The 23,121-nt window shown below is 39.3% G+C and overlaps 1 protein-coding gene across 1 annotated transcript in view; it reads left to right on the top strand.

Annotated features, from left to right (window-relative positions):
* The first annotated feature begins 3,645 nt into the window (after positions 1-3,645).
* Positions 3,646-23,121, top strand: part of LOC137028049 (uncharacterized) — a 36,497-nt gene continuing 17,021 nt past the window's right edge. The window contains exons 1-3 of the mRNA XM_067396759.1: positions 3,646-3,773; positions 4,164-4,484; positions 4,662-4,967. Of these exons, the coding sequence (XP_067252860.1) occupies positions 3,722-3,773; positions 4,164-4,484; positions 4,662-4,967 (679 nt within the window). The 5' untranslated portion in view covers positions 3,646-3,721. The remainder of the gene's footprint in view (positions 3,774-4,163; positions 4,485-4,661; positions 4,968-23,121) is intronic.

Raw genomic sequence — 23,121 nt, 5'->3', positions numbered from 1 at the left:
TTGTATGTTAATTATAACTGATCAACAAAATAGATATATTTACAACATCTGTCATCAAAGCAATTTCTCTGACTTCGTCAATGTCTTTTACATCAGACATTACAGATACTTAGTGGTCCAGTTCTGATGCTCAAGTGTCACTGTTGGCTCTTTAACTTCCGGCCTTCTGCAAACATATTATGGTACTTTAATGGTTTAGGAGAGTCAAACACTTACATACAGCACCTTTAAAATAAAGATACACATGCCGTATTTAGAAAAGAGACTAAAGCTAGTTGAACTAGAGGAGCAAATGAAGAAAAAAACCAACAACAGAAGCTTGCAAAAAAAAAACAGTAAAAGGAATGTTAATAGATGATCAGTTAATGGATGATTTGTGTATTGAACCATACATGTAATGATGATATTGTGTGTGTGACTTTATTACCAGAGTCTTACTACCCCTTTCCACCATCACGAACCGGGTGCTAGTTCGAAGTTGGTTCAACTGAGCCTTCTAAGAACCGGATTGCCTTTCCACGGGCTAGAGAGCAGCACAGAGCCAGGTCTTGCGTCACTGTATACGTCTCATATTTCACAGCAAAGCTAGCGCTGCAGCGCCAAACACAAACACCAGGCTTGTTCCTGATGCATCGGCGTCCTGCAAAGCGATCGGCGCGTGACATCAAGGCTCCGCGAGAATGATCCAAAAGCACAAGGAGTCATTATGCTCTACAAACGCTCCCGCGAATCTGCGGCACCCGCCGAATCGGTCCGCGCTGCTCAGATGCATCTCGAACAAGCCTTCTATCAACAATCGCGGAGGTTTCACTACGGTTGATGCTCATGGCTTTGCGAACCTACATCGGCATCCAAACACGGCTCGCCGTAATTTGTATATATACGGAGATTACAATCGAGCTGCTATTAGCTCGATTAGCTTCTATTTCCAAAATGGCGGTCTCAAGTTTCTTGTTGGTCACGGTAACCCCGCCCCCAGCCCCTGACGCAAACGGTTCTTCTAGCCAGCAATGGCTGTTTCTCAATATGCGTTCTTCAGCGATTTTGCGTCCTTGTGTTCTTGCTCTTCCTCATCATCAACCGTCGAAGTTCGTTCCAATAGAGGGTATGCAACGACGTCACTTTCCCGCCGAAAACGCGCCCCCTCAGCTGGACTGAGTGGCAAAAGAACCTGCTGCATGACTGGATTTAATAGAGGAAATTGCGAAAACGCGACTAAAACGAATTACACTAAAGTTTGGACTTGAAAGTGTTCCTTATAACATTGATATTGACATGCAGCCAGGAATCGTGTTTCCTGACAATAATATGTGCCTGATTTCGACGGTGGGGAAATACATAAAGCAAATCTGCCTGTGAATATTTTATATAACTCCAATATCGGTAGGTCTAAATCCGCATAATCATATCAGTGTTCGTCACAATCGTCATATTGTCAAACATATATAGTTTTATAGTATAGTTTATGTCAGTGTTGTTTATTTAAAAACACCAAATTATGCAGAATATAAGATGTCAAATATTTAGTTGATGAGTTGTCAACATAATATATAACAATACAGTATATACGGTATGATTTTACCTCAAAATCCAACAATTTGACACAAAATGATAACTGCAAATCCATGTTTCTCTGCTGGAGTCCAGTTGTTTCTGTGAATTTCAGGGATCCATTTGCTTATTTTTATGTTGCTTTCTGCAGTTTTTAAATATATACCTCAAGTTTTGTGTCAAAGCTATTTGTACAGTCAATCCAAAAGCTCTTTCCCATTTGGGAAGTATTTTGTGTGTTTTTCGTGACATTCACGCTGAAAACAAACGTTGCCGCTCAGTCTTTTGTCACTCAATGGACGTGACCGCAGTCGTAACGGTCGACGGTGACGTCACGTGCATACCCTCTATACTCAAGAACAGAGGACGCATGAAAGTACCTGGATGTGTTCTTGATATCGAGGATGCATCGAATGCAAACCATTAAGAATCCCAGAAGACGCTGCGTGTGGTCGACATAGGGAAGCCTGCAAGCTTTAAAGTTCTCGTTATCACTTATGAGATTCCCGCTAATACGCTCGCAAATATGGTTTTAAAAGTAAACCGTTTGTTTTGCTTAATTTTAATATAGTGATAACCTGAAGAAAGCCTGCAGTATTTTTATTGGAATATAAAGAATCTTAACATAGCAACACAAAGGCTTCTCATTTTCATAAATACACTCGGTGAAATAAAAAGATATAAAATTATATGAAAACAATGTCTATAATAATATGAAAGAAAGCTTCTAACCGGTTATGACATTTGTTTGTGATGTTATGTTGTATTTATTGTGCATTATTTAGCCATTTATATTATGCTGGGACAGTTAGTTGAGCAACAAGATCGTAGCACATCTCAATTCTCAAATGATGCGTTCTCTGTCCTCGCGTCCTTCCGAGATCGTTCTTTCAAGGTCGCCTGGCAAGACCGGACTCCACGAGAACGCAAGTCCGTTCTCTGCGTTCTTGGAATTGAGAAACAGCCAATGTTTTGGTGCTACTTACGAACCACTTTTCCTGGTTTCTGAGCTGGTGCTTTGTGTGTCGAAAGACAAAGAACTGATTTGAAACTAGGCTCTGGCTCCGAACCAGCACTCAAACTGCCTTGGTGGAAAAGGGTTATTAGTGAGCTTTTATTATGTTTTACACATACAAAAGATGATTTTCACACTTTTGGAAAACACTTAAAAAGCTCTAGTGTGTTATGTCAGAAGACGTATTGTTGTTTCCCCTCCTCCTTTTAACTTGTGTGTGGAGACGTGCGTGCGCATCTCTCTCTCGGTCTCAGGTAGCTCCGCCTTGACTGAACGTAGGCGAGACGGATTGGTGGACTTGAGGGGAACGTTCCTTTGAAAAAGCGCCGGGATGTGGACATGGCAGAGGGGAGAGTGGTGTTGGCGTTGGCTACTGTTGTTACTGACATAGTTGACTTGTGGGATCTAAATATGTACATTGTTTTAAGTTATCACCAATCCCATTCATGTCTGTAAAGCACTTTCATTTTGATTTTTGTTTTTATTTGATTATAATTCTTTTCATTTTTCGTTTCTTTATTGTGGCAGTGTGTTGTCATTCTTTGTAAATATAATATTCTCTTTGATACTGAAATGGTAGGGGTTGGGTGCCTTTTTCTTTTGATACATTTTTTTCTCCTGTGTTGAATTAGCCAAGAAGTTAGGTAAAGACCACTGTATTTTTCTTTTCTTTTTTTTTACAGGGTTTAGTTAGGAATAATACGAGTTTAGTTAGTGGCCGTTTTGTTTATTGTTTTGGCCTTGCCCAGCCCTGAAAAAAAATCTTCATTTCTTTTCTTGACTCTGTGACGAAATTAAACAGAAAAAAAAAATAAGAAATAGTTGAAACTGATTTTTGCAGGACATTTTTATTTATGCTGCTTCCCTGACCTAGACCAGGGTCATAACACAAGCCTGTTTATTTCTGCTCGATTTCCTCTAAACTTTGACTTAAACAGCTTCAGCTGACCTGTGTTCTGATCGCCTGAACTTTACTTTTCTGTTTTTGAGTTTGAAAGTCCAGGATCAACAAAAGCTTGTTGATTTTCGTGATGTAAAAGAGGATGAACGTCTGAGAGTAAACTGTTATAGAGGTCAGATGAGGATTCACACACAACCAGATAAATATCACAGTCCAGTCGCGTTTCAGACATTTTAAGTGTTGCTACTGAACCGATGAAGAAAATGTTTCTGAAATTAGTTTTGCTCTGTTTGTGGCGTCTGGATGGTGAGTTTAAACGTGTTTTTATGACTTCAGTTGTTTCTGTTCTGGTACCATGTGATAAACTTAAATTAGTCAGAGAGGATCAACATTCACTGTTATTCTCTTTTAGAAATACTGTAATTGAACTGTGATTTTTCTGTGAGATTAAATCTGGCAAATTATATCTAATTAGTTCAAATTCTAAGATCTTATTTGTGTAAAATTCTACTGTTTCTTCTTTTCTTTTTTATTTTTTTAATGATAAAACTAATTTCTACAACATTAGGCATATTTAGTGTTCATGACGCTGCAGAATATTATTCACTGAACACTTAAATTATTAAAAGTATTTTAATGAAGGCTTCATCAAACCAACTTCAAGTTGTTTAAAGCTTTAATCTGTCTCTTCTTCAGGTGTGTTCGGTGGTGTTAAAGTGAAGTCAGTGAAGGAGGGAGATTCAGTCACTCTAAACTCTGATCTTACTGAAATAAAGAATGATGATGTGATTCAGTGGAGGTTTGGAAACACTTTGATAGCTGAAATCAATGTAACGGCCGACAGATTCACAGTATATGATGATGATGAATTTGATGAGACATTCAGAGACAAACTGACGCTGGACAATCAAACTGGATCTCTGACCATCACAAACATCAGAATTGGAAATGCTGGATATTATAGACTATATTATAATTCCAACAGTGTGAGCAAGATATTTCTTCTCAATGTCTTTGGTGAGTTAAATATCAGTTTCAACATTTTATGTTTTAATCACCAGATATAGATTGTTTATGATATTGTTTTATTATTATTATTAAAAATATAAAAATATTTTCTTTCATAAACAATCAAAGTTATGTAAAAGTCTCTCTTTGCTACAGTTTCTGTTTGTTCTCTATTTGATGATACAGTTGAAATATCAGTGAAGGAGGGAGATTCAATCACTCTAAACACTGATCTTATTTATATGATGGAATTTGATATGATTCAGTGGAAGTTTGGAGATGAAGACACTTTATTAGCTGTAGTCGATGAAATGGACGACGGAACCGCTGTTCATGATGATGTTCTTGATGGGAGATTCAGAGACAGACTGAAGATGCACAAAAAAACTGGATCTCTGACCATCACAGACATCACAACTGAACATACTGGAGTTTATAAACTACAGATAATTGGAAGAAACTATCCGAAGACATTCAGAGTTTCTGTCAGAGGTGGGTAGAGATTATTTATCCTGTACCTCAAGAATTGTTGAATCATTTTCTAATTTAAAATGAAAAATCATTGCATGAAGAATCCTCTAGACGGGGTCTTGTCATGTATGATGAAGCACACGGGAAGACAGCATTGTTTTGTCTGATCATGTTTGTTCGCCCAGGATGATGATGCTGAAGATAAAAATACAGTGTGCGTCTCAAACTTTTGAGCGCTGATAAGAGTCGTACATTTTAAGGGCAAAATCCTTTCATCAGTGACGGGTGATTGCGAAACAAGGTTTGAAACCTTTGTGAATCATTTATTTTAAACTGGATATTTGGATTTCGGTAAACAAGGCTTCATTCAGAGATTCATTCAAAATCACCGTAAAGATGCAATTATTAAATATAGCTGCAAGCAGCAATTCGGGGCCAAGCCCCAGAAGGGGCAGTAGCGCAATACGGAGCAGGAAGAGCAAAAACAGCAGAAATTGAATGTACATGCTAAACAGCTCGTTCAGAAGGACAGGTGGAAATGAAATGAAAATTAATAGAAGTTCAGAGAATGAACACGGAATGAACTAAAAACACTTGTATCTCATTCAAGAGGAATAAAGATAAGTACAATGCTTATTTGGATAAAAAAGGTATCAAAATGACTCATTACACACAATTGTATAAAGGCACCCCACACGGGATTCGAACCCACAACCTCCGGGTCCAATGTCCATTTCTCAACTCATTGCGCCACTGTGCAGGTGAATGTTGGCACACCTGCCGAAGTTCATTAGTTCATGTGAAAATGAACTCAAAATGAAGAATTTTTATAAAACTGCACTGAATGTTATATTTAATAACTACTTTAGATCATTCTGCAGCTCATCATGCTGTAGTGCAATACAGAGCAGGAAGAGGAAAAACAGCAGAAAATGAACAAACATGAAACAGCTGGTTCAGAATTACGGGCGAAAATGAACTCAGAACTTATGTACATAAGCTTAGATGAAAATGAACACAGCATGAAACAAAAAGCATTTATTTCTAATCCAAGAGGCAGTAAAAGAATCAAAACACACTATTTCATAAAACCGCTCCACCTGGGATTCGAACCCACTATCTTGGGGTGCAGAGCTCATCAGGTAACTGGCTTTACACATTGAGCTACTTGAGGATGCAAATTCAACAATCTGTGGAAGAGAACTTTTAGTGTAAGAAAGAATTTACAAAAAAGCATTACTTAGCATGCTAACCATATTAGCATGCTAAGCTAACTTAATGCTAATGAAGCTCATGGTTAACTTGATAGCTGAAGAGCCACATTAAAGAGAATGACAACTGGTTAGCATGCTAAGCAATTAGCATGCTAAGCTAACTAGCATAAGACAACAAACACAAGCAAGGTCACATTCAGAGATGAATATCTTGGGAATGGTAGCGAATATCAAAAATCCATTCAGTCATTTCTGTGCGGCTCGGTCCAAAGATCACCTGAGCTGATTTTGGACAAAAACTGTTTTTGATTTAATTCAATATGGCAGACAGGTACATTTAAGGAAAATGACAAATGACACATTGTCGGAATCGGCATAAGCCAGGGAATAAAATGACATAAAGCAGACAAATTTTGGATAATGTTTTCAAAAGTTATAAGCAATTTTGCAAAAATCATTATATCTGTGGAACACTAGGTGGCGCTGTGCTGAAACTTCTCATGTACCTTCAGGACACTCTGATGGTCATATGTACCAAATTTTGTGATGATATGTCAAATAGTTTAAATTATTATTTTATTGGCCAAAATAGCCATTTTTCAGATCTCATGACCTGTAGTCGGCGCTGTTCCCAAATTTGGCATGGAACCTCAGATCATGGTCTTGATCAAGTGTACCAGTTTTAGTTTTGATTGCTCAAAGTTTGGCCGAGATACAGCCTCTATAGCAATTTTGGGTCAACCTTGTTAACTTCGTGACATCATAACTTTTGAACAAAGATGAATAAAAAAAATCTGTTCAGTCATTTCTGTGCGGCTCAGACCAAAGATCACTTGATCAAAGTTTGGACAAAATTGGACAAATTTTGAAGGAGGAGTAGCGAAAAAACGGAATACTGTACTTTTCAAAATGGCCACTACTGTACTGGGTGGAGACTTAATGTAAGATATTGAATGTGATCAGTTTGAAGAGAGGAATCAGTTGTATTGACATTCATTTTTCTGGAACAAAGGGTTCAAAAGTTATAACCTTTACAAAAGTGAATATTTGAACTGGTGGTGGCGCTATAGACTTAGTCCTAGATACTCCAAAGTTGGTCAAATTACTTTTAATTACTATCACTACAAGCATGCCAAATTTGATAATTTTCCTTCTTATGGTTCATTGATTACCATACAGGGGGAAGAAGAATAACTACGAATTTGGACATAAAGGAACTGCATGTGATAGCTTCAGATTAGACCAGTTTTAGGCAGAATGCCTAGAACAGACACAAGTTCTGCATCTTTTCCTGCCACAGTACCTCATGCGGTCTGGGCATGTGTCACACTGAGTTTCGAACCCACGATGCAGAGCATTCGGGATCCGTGGCGTAACACATTGAGCTAATCAGCCATGCAAGTTCATCAGTATGCTAAGCAGAGGTTTCAGTGTGAGAAAGAGTTCACAAAAAAAAAAGCTTCATAGCATGTTAACCATATTAGTATGCAAAGTTATTTAATGCCAACTAAGTTTTGGTTAACCTGTTGACTGAAGACCACATTAGAAAGAATAGCAATAGTTTAGCATGCTAAGCAATTACTGTGCTAAGCTAACTAGCATAAGACAACAAACACAAGCAAGGTCACATTCAGAGATGAATATCTCGGAAATGGTAGTGAATATCAAAAATCTGTTCAGTCATTTCTGTGCGGCTCGGTCCAAAGATCATCTGAGCTGATTTTGGACAAAATTGACCAAAATTTGTAGGAGGAGTAGCGAAAAAACTGTTTTTCATTTACTTCAATATGGCAGACAGGTACATTTAAGGAAAATGACAAATGATACATTGTCGGAATCGGCATAAGCCAGGGAATAAAATGACATGAAGCATACACATTTTGGAAAGTGTTTTCAAAAGTTATAAGCGTTTTTGAAATAATCATTACATCTGTGGAACAGTAGGTGGCGCTGTGCTGAAACTTCTCAGGTACCTTCACGACCTTCTAAAGGTCATACATACCAATTTTTGTGAAGATATGTCAAATTGTTTAAAAGATATCGCAATTTATGACAAAATTCAAAATGGCGGACACGTGATTCATCCAATATTGACAGAATCGTCGGTATCGTCGGATTCGGCATGATCCAAGGAATCCATAGACACCAAGATCTTGATTTTCTGACAAACTGTTCAAAAGTTATTGGCCAAAATAGCCATTTTTCATATCTCATGACCTGTAGGTGGCGCTGTTCCCAAGTTTGGCATAGACCCTCAGACCATGGTTCTGATGAAGGGTACCAATTTTTGTTTCGATTGCTCAAAGTTTGGCCGAGATACAGCCTCTATACTAATTTTGGGTCGACCTCGTTAACTTTGTGACATCATAACCTTTGAACAAAGATGAATAAAAAAAAATCTGTTCAGTCATTTCTGTGCGGCTCAGTCCAAAGATAATCTGATCAAAGATTGGACAAAATTGGACAAATTTTGAAGGAGGAGAAGCGAAAAAAACAAATACTGTACTTTTCAAAATGGCCGCTACTGTAATGGGTGGAGACTTAATGTAAGAAGTTGAATAGCATCAGCATGAAGAGACGAATCAGATGAACTAAATTTAATTTTTCTATGACAAAGAGTTCAAATGTTAAAACCGTTAGAATGTTGAAATTTTGAACTGGTGGTGGCGCTATAGAGTTGGTTCTAGAGACTCCAAATTTGGTCCAATCACTATTCATGAGCATCTCTACAACTGTGCCAAATTTCATCATTTTCTCATGTTCCGTTGATAGGGCTGCCATAGACTCCCATTCGGGAGGAAGAATAATAATAAATATAGCTGCAAGCAGCAATTCGGGGCCAAGCCCCAGAAGGGGCAGTAGCGCAATACGGAGCAGGAAGAGCAAAAACAGCAGAAATTGAATGTACATGCTAAACAGCTCGTTCAGAAGGACAGGTGGAAATGAAATGAAAATTAATAGAAGTTCAGAGAATGAACACGGAATGAACTAAAAACACTTGTATCTCATTCAAGAGGAATAAAGATTAGTACAATGCTTATTTGGATAAAAAAGGTATCAAAATGACTCATTACACACAATTGTATAAAGGCACCACACACGGGATTCGAAACCACAACCTCCGGGTCCAATGTCCATTTCTCAACTCATTGCGCCACTGTGCAGGTGAATGTTGGCACACCTGCCGAAGTTCATTAGTTCATGTGAAAATGAACTCAAAATGAAGAATTTTTATAAAACTGCACTGAATGTTATATTTAATAACTACTTTAGATCATTCTGCAGCTCATCATGCTGTAGCGCAATACAGAGCAGGAAGAGGAAAAACAGCAGAAAATGAACAAACATGAAACAGCTGGTTCAGAATTACGGGCGAAAATGAACTCAGAACTTATGTACATAAGCTTAGATGAAAATGAACACAGCATGAAACAAAAAGCATTTATTTCTAATCCAAGAGGCAGTAAAGGAATCAAAACACACTATTTCATAAAACCGCTCCACCTGGGATTCGAACCCACTATCTTGGGGTGCAGAGCTCATCAGGTAACTGGCTTTACACATTGAGCTACTTGAGGATGCAAATTCAACAATCTGTGGAAGAGAACTTTTAGTGTAAGAAAGAATTTACAAAAAAAGCATTACTTAGAATGCTAACCATATTAGCATGCTAAGCTAACTTAATGCTAATGAAGCTCATGGTTAACTTGATAGCTGAAGAGCCACATTAAAGAGAATGACAACTGGTTAGCATGCTAAGCAATTAGCATGCTAAGCTAACTAGCATAAGACAACAAACACAAGCAAGGTCACATTCAGAGATGAATATCTTGGGAATGGTAGCGAATATCAAAAATCCATTCAGTCATTTCTGTGCGGCTCGGTCCAAAGATCACCTGAGCTGATTTTGGACAAAATTGGACAAAAATTGTAGGAGGAGTAGTGAAAAAATGGAATACTGTACTTTTCAAAATGGCCACTACTGTACTGGGTGGAGTCTTAATGTAAGATATTGAATCCGATCAGTATGAAGAGAGGAATCAGTTGTATTGACATTCATTTTTCTGGAACAAAGGGTTCAAAAGTTATAACCTTTACAAAAGTGAATATTTGAACTGGTGGTGGCGCTATAGACTTAGTCCTAGATACTCCAAAGTTGGTCAAATTACTTTTAATTACTATCACTACAAGCATGCCAAATTTGATAATTTTCCTTCTTATTGTTCATTGATTACCATACAGGGGGAAGAAGAATAACTACGAATTTGGACATAAAGGAATTGCATGTGATAGCTTCAGATTAGACCAGTTTTAGGCAGAATGCCTAGAACAGACACAAGTTCTGCATCTTTTCCTGCCACAGTACCTCATGCGGTCTGGGCATGTGTCACACTGAGTTTCGAACCCACGATGCAGAGCATTCGGGATCCGTGGCGTAACACATTGAGCTAATCAGCCATGCAAGTTCATCAGTATGCTAAGCAGAGGTTTCAGTGTGAGAAAGAGTTCACAAAAAAAAAAAAAGCTTCATAGCATGTTAACCATATTAGTATGCAAAGTTATTTAATGCCAACTAAGTTTTGGTTAACCTGTTGACTGAAGACCACATTAGAAAGAATAGCAATAGTTTAGCATGCTAAGCAATTACTGTGCTAAGCTAACTAGCATAAGACAACAAACACAAGCAAGGTCACATTCAGAGATGAATATCTCGAAAATGGTAGTGAATATCAAAAATCTGTTCAGTCATTTCTGTGCGGCTCGGTCCAAAGATCATCTGAGCTGATTTTGGACAAAATTGACCAAAATTTGTAGGAGGAGTAGCGAAAAAACTGTTTTTCATTTACTTCAATATGGCAGACAGGTACATTTAAGGAAAATGGCAAATTATACATTGTCGGAACCGGCATAAGCCAGGGAATAAAATGACATGAAGCATACACATTTTGGAAAGTGTTTTCAAAAGTTATAAGCGTTTTTGAAATAATCATTACATCTGTGGAACAGTAGGTGGCGCTGTGCTGAAACTTCTCAGGTACCTTCACAACCTTCTAAAGGTCATACATACCAATTTTTGTGAAGATATGTAAAATTGTTTAAAAGATATCGCAATTTATGACAAAATTCAAAATGGCGGACACGTGATACATCCAATATTGACAGAATCGGTATCGTCGGATTCGGCATGATCCAAGGAATCCATAGACACCAAGATCTTGATTCTGACAAACTGTTCAAAAGTTATTGGCCAAAATAGCCATTTTTCATATCTCATGACCTGTAGGTGGCGCTGTTCCCAAGTTTGGCATAGACCCTCAGACCATGGTTCTGATGAAGCGTACCAATTTTTGTTTCGATTGCTCAAAGTTTGGCCGAGATACAGCCTCTATACTAATTTCGGGTCGACCTCGTTAACTTCATGACATCATAACCTTTGAACAAAGATGAATAAAAAAAAATCTGTTCAGTCATTTCTGTGCGGCTCAGTCCAAAGATAATCTGATCAAAGATTGGACAAAATTGGACAAATTTTGAAGGAGGAGAAGCGAAAAAAACAAATACTGTACTTTACAAAATGGCCGCTACTGTAATGGGTGGAGACTTAATGTAAGAAGTTGAATAGCATCAGCATGAAGAGACGAATCAGATGAACTAAATTTAATTTTTCTATGACAAACAGTTCAAATGTTAAAACCGTTAGAATGTTGAAATTTTGAACTGGTGGTGGCGCTATAGAGTTGGTTCTAGAGACTCCAAATTCGGTCCAATCACTATTCATGAGCATCTCTACAACTGTGCCAAATTTCATCATTTTCTCATGTTCCGTTGATAGGGCTGCCATAGACTCCCATTCGGGAGGAAGAATAATAATAATTAAAGCTGCAAGCAGCGTTGAGAGGGCCCTCGCACCCGGGCTCACCGCCACCCGTTGGCCTCAGGAAAACAGTGAACAGTGGGCGTCATGCATTTAAGTGAGTGAATACAGGAGAATTATGCCAAAGTCATTTCGAAATGCCACTCTTCCTGCGGCCAACAGATGGCGCTTTCACCATAACTGAATTTTGCCATGTTGATGTCTTCAGGCCAGGACTATCATTGAACACGTGAAGTTTGAAGCAGATCGGACATTGTATGCCTGAGTTACAACAACTTCCTGTTTCTTTCGTGGCGTTAATCGCATAAATTAGCACTCAGCCAAGTGTTGCATGATTTAACGTGTCTCTAGCATGTTTGGTACTTCGTGGCATAATGAAATGTGACTCTGGTAGTGAATTACATTGTGAAGCATGCCATTTCCTGTTGCCAGCAGGTGGCGCTATGACTAACTAAATATTGTCATATAGATGTCTTTAGGCCAGGACTCTTATCACACATGTGAAGTTTGGGGCAGATCGGACATTGTATGCCTGAGTTATAGCAGCTTCCTCTTTCATGGCGAAACATCAGACTTTGTCAGGCCGCCACAGACACGCCCTTCAGCGAAAACTCAAGATCTTTGAAATTTATCATCGCTAAGGTCTTGAGATTAGACTGACAACATTTGATGTTGATCTGGTTAAATCTCTATGAGGAGTTAATCACAGTATAAAACATGTCATTTCCTGTTGCCTACAGGTGGCGCTATGACTTTAACTGAATATTGTTATGAAGATGTCTTCAGGTTAGGACTCTAATAAAGCATGTGAAGTTTGGGGCAGATCCGACATTGTTTGTCTGAGTTACAACAACTTCCTTTTTCATGGCGAAGACATCAAAATTTGTCAGGCCGCCACGGACACGCCCTTCAGTGAAAACTCTAGATCTTCGCAATTTAACGTCACAAAGGCCTTTAGATTAGACTGACAACATTTGATGTTGATCTGATTAAATCTCTAGGAGGAGTTCGTTAAAGTACAACGTCTGGAAAATGCAAAAAACGGTGAATTGATTAAAAATATCTGACTTCCTGTTTGGTTTCGGATTTCGCTTCAAGATAATTTTTTGTAGGTACTGGGCTGATAAATGTGTGTACCGAATTTCAAACCCCTAGTGTTATGTAGCGAGCGGGGCTGTACGTTAGATGGCGCTATCGAGCCATTTTGCCACGCCCAATTCCGAAACCCATAACAGACGTAAATTTTCACCACTTCTGACGCGTGTGCAAAGTTTCATGAGTTTTCGAGCACGTTTAGGCCCTCTAAAATGCGATTCACTTTGGAGAAGAAGAAGAATAATAAATATAGCTGCGAGCAGCGATGGCGGGCCCAAGCCCGGTGGCACCGCCACCCCGGTGGCTTCAGGGCAACTGTGCACAGCGGGCAATAGGCACTTAAAACGGTTAAACATCAAAGGACTATGTCAAATTCACTCCACATTTACTGCACTACAAGGTGCCGTTATAGAGCCCCTCCTCCCTGCCCATTTTCAAAGGATTACATGTGCCAAGTTTTAACATTATTCTGATGAATTTTGAAGCAAATCAGGTAAAAATAAGAGGGTGATCTCAATGTATGCTGAAAGTGACACATTTTCTGCTTCCAGTTGGTGGCGCTATGACTTTGAATCACAATAGTCAAATCCATGTGATCAGCCTTGTACAACGAAGACTAAGCCAAAGTTTCATCAAAATCAATTAATGTATGCAGAAGTTATAACACTTTGTTTCCCTTTTCTTGCCATAAATTCGTTGCCTCGCCACGGCCAAACCGTTTGAGATATCCAAAATCCGTTTGCAATTAAACAACTTCAATGTGTTAGCAACAAGTTAAAAAAGCTTGGTGTAAATTGGATAAACCCTGTAGGAGTAGTAGTATAAAATTCATAGCCTGTTTTTTCAAAAAATTAACATTCAAACCAAAATAGCTGACTTCCTGTTGGTCGGAGCTAATGAATGTAAATTAGAAAATTGTCCGGCTTGATGAGAATAATATGTGTACCGAGTTTGGTGACTGTAGGAAAAACTAACCCCCACTTTTGTCAAAAGGTGGCGCTACTGAGCCCCTCCACCACACCCATTTCTATGGCTTTGTCCATGTCTACTGGTTGACAATATTGATGTGTGTGTCGAGTTTCATGCAATTTGAAGCATGTTAAGAGCCTCAAAAACACTCAAGAATATTATTACAGTTTGACCTGTTGCCATGGCAACAATATTTCAAATATCAAAAATCCTGTCATAGGTCTACATCTGCTGTGTATTGACATTACACTGATGAAGTTTGAAGCAAATCAGGTAAAAATAAGAGGGTGATCTCAAAACATTTCAAAAAGTGATACACTTCCTGCTGCCATTTGGTGGCGCTATAACTTTGACTCACAATAGTCACATCCATGTGATCAGACGCCTATAACGAACACACTCGTGAAGTTTCATAAAGATCAATATATGTATTAAGACGTTATAACACATTTCCTGTTTCCTTTTTCTCGCCATAAATTCGTTGCCTCGCCACGGCCAAACCGTTCGAGATATCAAAAATCCCCTGGCAATTTTTAATCATCAGTGTCTTGACTTCATGCTGACCGAGTTTGGTGGCGATCGGATTAATCGTCTAGGAGGAGTATATCAAATTCCAGAGCATGCGTTTTTCAAACAACCCTTAATAGCTGACTTCCTGTTGGCGTGGCGATTAACTTAGAGCGCGAAAGTTGTTCGGCCCGATGAGGTCTATATGTGTACCGAGTTTCATACTAATACGTGCAAGCATGTTTAATATATGGACCAAATTTTCAGACTTTTTTCAAGGGGGCGCTGTCGAGCCCCCCTGCCACGCCCGGGTACCAGCCTCTCCGGCGTCCTAATGGCCGCGGATTCCAATGTGTGTGCCAATTTTCAAGAGTTTTTGAGCATGTTAAGGCCCCCAAAAAGCCCCGGAAGACGGGAAAAAAAAATAAAATAAAAAATAAATAAATAAATAATAATAATAATCCTTAGAAGAACAAGAGGGCCCTGCGCGAATTTTCGCTTGGGCCCTAATAATCCTTAGAAGAACAAGAGGGCCCTGCGCGAATTTTCGCTTGGGCCCTAAATATAGCTGCGAGCAGCGATGGCGGGCCCAAGCCCGGTGGCACCGCCACCCCGGTGGCTTCAGGGCAACTGTGCACAGCGGGCAATAGGCACTTAAAACGGTTAAACATCAAAGGACTATGTCAAATTCACTCCACATTTACTGCACTACAAGGTGCCGTTATAGAGCCCCTCCTCCCTGCCCATTTTCAAAGGATTACATGTGCCAAGTTTTAACATTATTCTGATGAATTTTGAAGCAAATCAGGTAAAAATAAGAGGGTGATCTCAATGTATGCTGAAAGTGACACATTTTCTGCTTCCAGTTGGTGGCGCTATGACTTTGAATCACAATAGTCAAATCCATGTGATCAGCCTTGTACAACGAAGACTAAGCCAAAGTTTCATCAAAATCAATTAATGTATGCAGAAGTTATAACACTTTGTTTCCCTTTTCTTGCCATAAATTCGTTGCCTCGCCACGGCCAAACCGTTTGAGATATCCAAAATCCGTTTGCAATTAAACAACTTCAATGTGTTAGCAACAAGTTAAAAAAAGCTTGGTGTAAATTGGATAAACCCTGTAGGAGTAGTAGTATAAAATTCATAGCCTGTTTTTTCAAAAAATTAACATTCAAACCAAAATAGCTGACTTCCTGTTGGTCGGAGCTAATGAATGTAAATTAGAAAATTGTCCGGCTTGATGAGAATAATATGTGTACCGAGTTTGGTGACTGTAGGAAAAACTAACCCCCACTTTTGTCAAAAGGTGGCGCTACTGAGCCCCTCCACCACGCCCATTTCTATGGCTTTGTCCATGTCTACTGGTTGACAATATTGATGTGTGTGTCGAGTTTCATGCAATTTGAAGCATGTTAAGAGCCTCAAAAACACTCAAGAATATTATTACAGTTTGACCTGTTGCCATGGCAACAATATTTCAAATATCAAAAATCCTGTCATAGGTCTACATCTGCTGTGTATTGACATTACACTGATGAAGTTTGAAGCAAATCAGGTAAAAATAAGAGGGTGATCTCAAAGCATTTTAAAAGTGATACACTTCTTGCTGCCATTTGGTGGCGCTATAACTTTGACTCACAATAGTTACATCCATGTGATCAGACTACTACAACCAACACACTCCTGAAGTTTCATAAACATCAATCAATGTATGCAGAAGTTATAACACATTTCCTGTTTCCCTTTTCTCGCCATAAATTCGTTGCCTCGCCACGGCCAAACCGTTTGAGATATCCAAAATCCGTTTGCAATTAAACAACTTCAATGTGTTCGCAACAAGTTAAAAAAGCTTGGTGTAAATTGGATAAACCCTGTAGGAGTAGTAGTATAAAATTCATAGCCTGTTTTTTCAAAAAATTAACATTCAAACCAAAATAGCTGACTTCCTGTTGGTCGGAGCTAATGAATGTAAATTAGAAAATTGTCCGGCTTGATGAGAATAATATGTGTACCGAGTTTGGTGACTGTAGGAAAAACTAACCCCCACTTTTGTCAAAAGGTGGCGCTACTGAGCCCCTCCACCACGCCCATTTCTATGGCTTTGTCCATGTCTACTGGTTGACAATATTGATGTGTGTGTCGAGTTTCATGCAATTTGAAGCATGTTAAGAGCCTCAAAAACACTCAAGAATATTATTACAGTTTGACCTGTTGCCATGGCAACAATATTTCAAATATCAAAAATCCTGTCATAGGTCTACATCTGCTGTGTATTGACATTACACTGATGAAGTTTGAAGCAAATCAGGTAAAAATAAGAGGGTGATCTCAAAACATTTCAAAAAGTGATACACTTCCTGCTGCCAGTTGGTGGCGCTATAACTTTGACTCACAATAGTCACATCCATGTGATCAGACTCCTATAACGAACACACTCGTGAAGTTTCATAAAGATCAATATATGTATTAAGACGTTATAACACATTTCCTGTTTCCTTTTTCTCGCCATAAATTTGTTGCCTCGCCACGGCCAAACCGTTCGAGATATCAAAAATCCCCTGGCAATTTTTAATCATCAGTGTCTTGACTTCATGCTGACCGAGTTTGGTGGCGATCGGATTAATCGTCTAGGAGGAGTATATCAAATTCCAGAGCATGCGTTTTTCAAACAACCCTTAATAGCTGACTTCCTGTTGGCGTGGCGATTAACTTAGTGCGCGAAAGTTGTTCGGCCCGATGAGGTCTATATGTGTACCGAGTTTCATACTAATACGTGCAAGCATGTTTAATATATGGACCAAATTTTCAGACTTTTTTCAAGGGGCGCTGTCGATCGCCCCTGCCACGCCAGGGGACCAGCGGCTCCGGCGTCCTAATGGCCGCGGATGCCAATGTGTGTGCCAATTTTCAAGAGTTTTTGAGCATGTTAAGGCCCCCAAAAAGCCCCGCAAGACGAAAAAAAAAAAAAAAAAATAGCTGCGAGCAGCGATGGCGGGCCCAAGCCCGGTGGCACCGCCACCCCGGTGGCTTCAGGGCAACTGTGCACAGCGGGCAATAGGCACTTAAAACGGTTAAACATCAAAGGACTATGTCAAATTCACTCCACATTTACTGCACTACAAGGTGCCGTTATAGAGCCCCTCCTCCCTGCCCATTTTCAAAGGATTACATGTGCCAAGTTTTAACATTATTCTGATGAATTTTGAAGCAAATCAGGTAAAAATAAGAGGGTGATCTCAATGTATGCTGAAAGTGACACATTTTCTGCTTCCAGTTGGTGGCGCTATGACTTTGAATCACAATAGTCAAATCCATGTGATCAGCCTTGTACAACGAAGACTAAGCCAAAGTTTCATCAAAATCAATTAATGTATGCAGAAGTTATAACACTTTGTTTCCCTTTTCTTGCCATAAATTCGTTGCCTCGCCACGGCCAAACCGTTTGAGATATCCAAAATCCGTTTGCAATTAAACAACTTCAATGTGTTAGCAACAAGTTAAAAAAAGCTTGGTGTAAATTGGATAAACCCTGTAGGAGTAGTAGTATAAAATTCATAGCCTGTTTTTTCAAAAAATTAACATTCAAACAAAAATAGCCGACTTCCTGTTGGTCGGAGCTAATGAATGTAAATTAGAAAATTGTCCGGCTTGATGAGATCAATATATGTACCGAGTTTGGTGACTGTAGGAAAAACTAACCCCCCACTTTTGTCAAAAGGTGGCGCTACTGAGCCCCTCCACCACGCCCATTTCTATGGCTTTGTCCATGTCTACTGGTTGACAATATTGATGTGTGTGTCGAGTTTCATGCAAATTGAAGCATGTTAAGAGCCTCAAAAACACTCAAGAATATTATTACAGTTTGACCTGTCGCCATGGCAACGATATTTCAAATATCAAAAATCCTGTCATAGGTCTACATCTGCTGTGTATTGACATTACACTGATGAAGTTTGAAGCAAATCAGGTAAAAATAAGAGGGTGATCTCAAAGCATTTTAAAAGTGATACACTTCTTGCTGCCATTTGGTGGCGCTATAACTTTGACTCACAATAGTTACATCCATGTGATCAGACTACTACAACCAACACACTCCTGAAGTTTCATAAACATCAATCAATGTATGCAGAAGTTATAACACATTTTCTGTTTCCCTTTTCTCGCCATAAATTCGTTGCCTCGCCACGGCCAAACCGTTTGAGATATCCAAAATCCGTTTGCAATTAAACAACTTCAATGTGTTCGCAACAAGTTAAAAAAAGCTTGGTGTAAATTGGATAAACCCTGTAGGAGTAGTAGTATAAAATTCATAGCCTGTTTTTTCAAAAAATTAACATTCAAACCAAAATAGCTGACTTCCTGTTGGTCGGAGCTAATGAATGTAAATTAGAAAATTGTCCGGCTTGATGAGAATAATATGTGTACCGAGTTTGGTGACTGTAGGAAAAACTAACCCCCACTTTTGTCAAAAGGTGGCGCTACTGAGCCCCTCCACCACGCCCATTTCTATGGCTTTGTCCATGTCTACTGGTTGACAATATTGATGTGTGTGTCGAGTTTCATGCAATTTGAAGCATGTTAAGAGCCTCAAAAACACTCAAGAATATTATTACAGTTTGACCTGTTGCCATGGCAACAATATTTCAAATATCAAAAATCCTGTCATAGGTCTACATCTGCTGTGTATTGACATTACACTGATGAAGTTTGAAGCAAATCAGGTAAAAATAAGAGGGTGATCTCAAAACATTTCAAAAAGTGATACACTTCCTGCTGCCAGTTGGTGGCGCTATAACTTTGACTCACAATAGTCACATCCATGTGATCAGACTCCTATAACGAACACACTCGTGAAGTTTCATAAAGATCAATATATGTATTAAGACGTTATAACACATTTCCTGTTTCCTTTTTCTCGCCATAAATTCGTTGCCTCGCCACGGCCAAACCGTTCGAGATATCAAAAATCCCCTGGCAATTTTTAATCATCAGTGTCTTGACTTCATGCTGACCGAGTTTGGTGGCGATCGGATTAATCGTCTAGGAGGAGTATATCAAATTCCAGAGCATGCGTTTTTCAAACAACCCTTAATAGCTGACTTCCTGTTGGCGTGGCGATTAACTTAGAGCGCGAAAGTTGTTCGGCCCGATGAGGTCTATATGTGTACCGAGTTTCATACTAATACGTGCAAGCATGTTTAATATATGGACCAAATTTTCAGACTTTTTTCAAGGGGGCGCTGTCGAGCCCCCCTGCCACGCCCGGGTACCAGCCTCTCCGGCGTCCTAATGGCCGCGGATTCCAATGTGTGTGCCAATTTTCAAGAGTTTTTGAGCATGTTAAGGCCCCCAAAAAGCCCCGGAAGACGAAAAAAAAAAAAAAATAAATAAATAATAATAATAAATATAGCTGCGAGCAGCGATGGCGGGCCCAAGCCCGGTGGCACCGCCACCCCGGTGGCTTCAGGGCAACTGTGCACAGCGGGCAATAGGCACTTAAAACGGTTAAACATCAAAGGACTATGTCAAATTCACCCCACATTTACTGCACTACAAGGTGCCGCTATAGAGCCCCTCCTCCCTGCCCATTTTCAAAGGATTACATGTGCCAAGTTTTAACATTATTCTGATGAATTTTGAAGCAAATCAGGTAAAAATAAGAGGGTGATCTCAATGTATGCTGAAAGTGACACATTTTCTGCTTCCAGTTGGTGGCGCTATGACTTTGAATCACAATAGTCAAATCCATGTGATCAGCCTTGTACAACGAAGACTAAGCCAAAGTTTCATCAAAATCAATTAATGTATGCAGAAGTTATAACACTTTGTTTCCCTTTTCTTGCCATAAATTTGTTGCCTCGCCACGGCCAAACCGTTTGAGATATCCAAAATCCGTTTGCAATTAAACAACTTCAATGTGTTAGCAACAAGTTAAAAAAAGCTTGGTGTAAATTGGATAAACCCTGTAGGAGTAGTAGTATAAAATTCATAGCCTGTTTTTTCAAAAAATTAACATTCAAACCAAAATAGCTGACTTCCTGTTGGTCGGAGCTAATGAATGTAAATTAGAAAATTGTCCGGCTTGATGAGAATAATATGTGTACCGAGTTTGGTGACTGTAGGAAAAACTAACCCCCACTTTTGTCAAAAGGTGGCGCTACTGAGCCCCTCCACCACGCCCATTTCTATGGCTTTGTCCATGTCTACTGGTTGACAATATTGATGTGTGTGTCGAGTTTCATGCAATTTGAAGCATGTTAAGAGCCTCAAAAACACTCAAGAATATTATTACAGTTTGACCTGTTGCCATGGCAACAATATTTCAAATATCAAAAATCCTGTCATAGGTCTACATCTGCTGTGTATTGACATTACACTGATGAAGTTTGAAGCAAATCAGGTAAAAATAAGAGGGTGATCTCAAAGCATTTTAAAAGTGATACACTTCTTGCTGCCATTTGGTGGCGCTATAACTTTGACTCACAATAGTTACATCCATGTGATCAGACTACTACAACCAACACACTCCTGAAGTTTCATAAACATCAATCAATGTATGCAGAAGTTATAACACATTTCCTGTTTCCCTTTTCTCGCCATAAATTCGTTGCCTCGCCACGGCCAAACCGTTTGAGATATCCAAAATCCGTTTGCAATTAAACAACTTCAATGTGTTAGCAACAAGTTAAAAAAGCTTGGTGTAAATTGGATAAACCCTGTAGGAGTAGTAGTATAAAATTCATAGCCTGTTTTTTCAAAAAATTAACATTCAAACCAAAATAGCTGACTTCCTGTTGGTCGGAGCTAATGAATGTAAATTAGAAAATTGTCCGGCTTGATGAGAATAATATGTGTACCGAGTTTGGTGACTGTAGGAAAAACTAACCCCCCCACTTTTGTCAAAAGGTGGCGCTACTGAGCCCCTCCACCACACCCATTTCTATGGCTTTGTCCATGTCTACTGGTTGACAATATTGATGTGTGTGTCGAGTTTCATGCAATTTGAAGCATGTTAAGAGCCTCAAAAACACTCAAGAATATTATTACAGTTTGACCTGTTGCCATGGCAACAATATTTCAAATATCAAAAATCCTGTCATAGGTCTACATCTGCTGTGTATTGACATTACACTGATGAAGTTTGAAGCAAATCAGGTAAAAATAAGAGGGTGATCTCAAAACATTTCAAAAAGTGATACACTTCCTGCTGCCATTTGGTGGCGCTATAACTTTGACTCACAATAGTCACATCCATGTGATCAGACGCCTATAACGAACACACTCGTGAAGTTTCATAAAGATCAATATATGTATTAAGACGTTATAACACATTTCCTGTTTCCTTTTTCTCGCCATAAATTCGTTGCCTCGCCACGGCCAAACCGTTCGAGATATCAAAAATCCCCTGGCAATTTTTAATCATCAGTGTCTTGACTTCATGCTGACCGAGTTTGGTGGCGATCGGATTAATCGTCTAGGAGGAGTATATCAAATTCCAGAGCATGCGTTTTTCAAACAACCCTTAATAGCTGACTTCCTGTTGGCGTGGCGATTAACTTAGAGCGCGAAAGTTGTTCGGCCCGATGAGGTCTATATGTGTACCGAGTTTCATACTAATACGTGCAAGCATGTTTAATATATGGACCAAATTTTCAGACTTTTTTCAAGGGGGCGCTGTCGAGCCCCTGCCACGCCCGGGTACCAGCCTCTCCGGCGTCCTAATGGCCGCGGATTCCAATGTGTGTGCCAATTTTCAAGAGTTTTTGAGCATGTTAAGGCCCCCAAAAAGCCCCGGAAGACGGGAAAAAAAAAAAATAATAAAAAATAAATAAATAAATAATAATAATAATCCTTAGAAGAACAAGAGGGCCCTGCGCGAATTTTCGCTTGGGCCCTAATAATCCTTAGAAGAACAAGAGGGCCCTGCGCGAATTTTCGCTTGGGCCCTAAATATAGCTGCGAGCAGCGATGGCGGGCCCAAGCCCGGTGGCACCGCCACCCCGGTGGCTTCAGGGCAACTGTGCACAGCGGGCAATAGGCACTTAAAACGGTTAAACATCAAAGGACTATGTCAAATTCACCCCACATTTACTGGTGATCTCAATGTATGCTGAAAGTGACACATTTTCTGCTTCCAGTTGGTGGCGCTATGACTTTGAATCACAATAGTCAAATCCATGTGATCAGCCTTGTACAACGAAGACTAAGCCAAAGTTTCATCAAAATCAATTAATGTATGCAGAAGTTATAACACTTTGTTTCCCTTTTCTTGCCATAAATTTGTTGCCTCGCCACGGCCAAACCGTTTGAGATATCCAAAATCCGTTTGCAATTAAACAACTTCAATGTGTTAGCAACAAGTTAAAAAAAGCTTGGTGTAAATTGGATAAACCCTGTAGGAGTAGTAGTATAAAATTCATAGCCTGTTTTTTCAAAAAATTAACATTCAAACCAAAATAGCTGACTTCCTGTTGGTCGGAGCTAATGAATGTAAATTAGAAAATTGTCCGGC

The sequence above is a fragment of the Chanodichthys erythropterus genome, chromosome 10 (assembly GCF_024489055.1).
Source record: "Chanodichthys erythropterus isolate Z2021 chromosome 10, ASM2448905v1, whole genome shotgun sequence".
Lineage (NCBI taxonomy): Eukaryota > Metazoa > Chordata > Actinopteri > Cypriniformes > Xenocyprididae > Chanodichthys > Chanodichthys erythropterus.
This window is presented reverse-complemented; position numbering and strand designations above follow the sequence as displayed.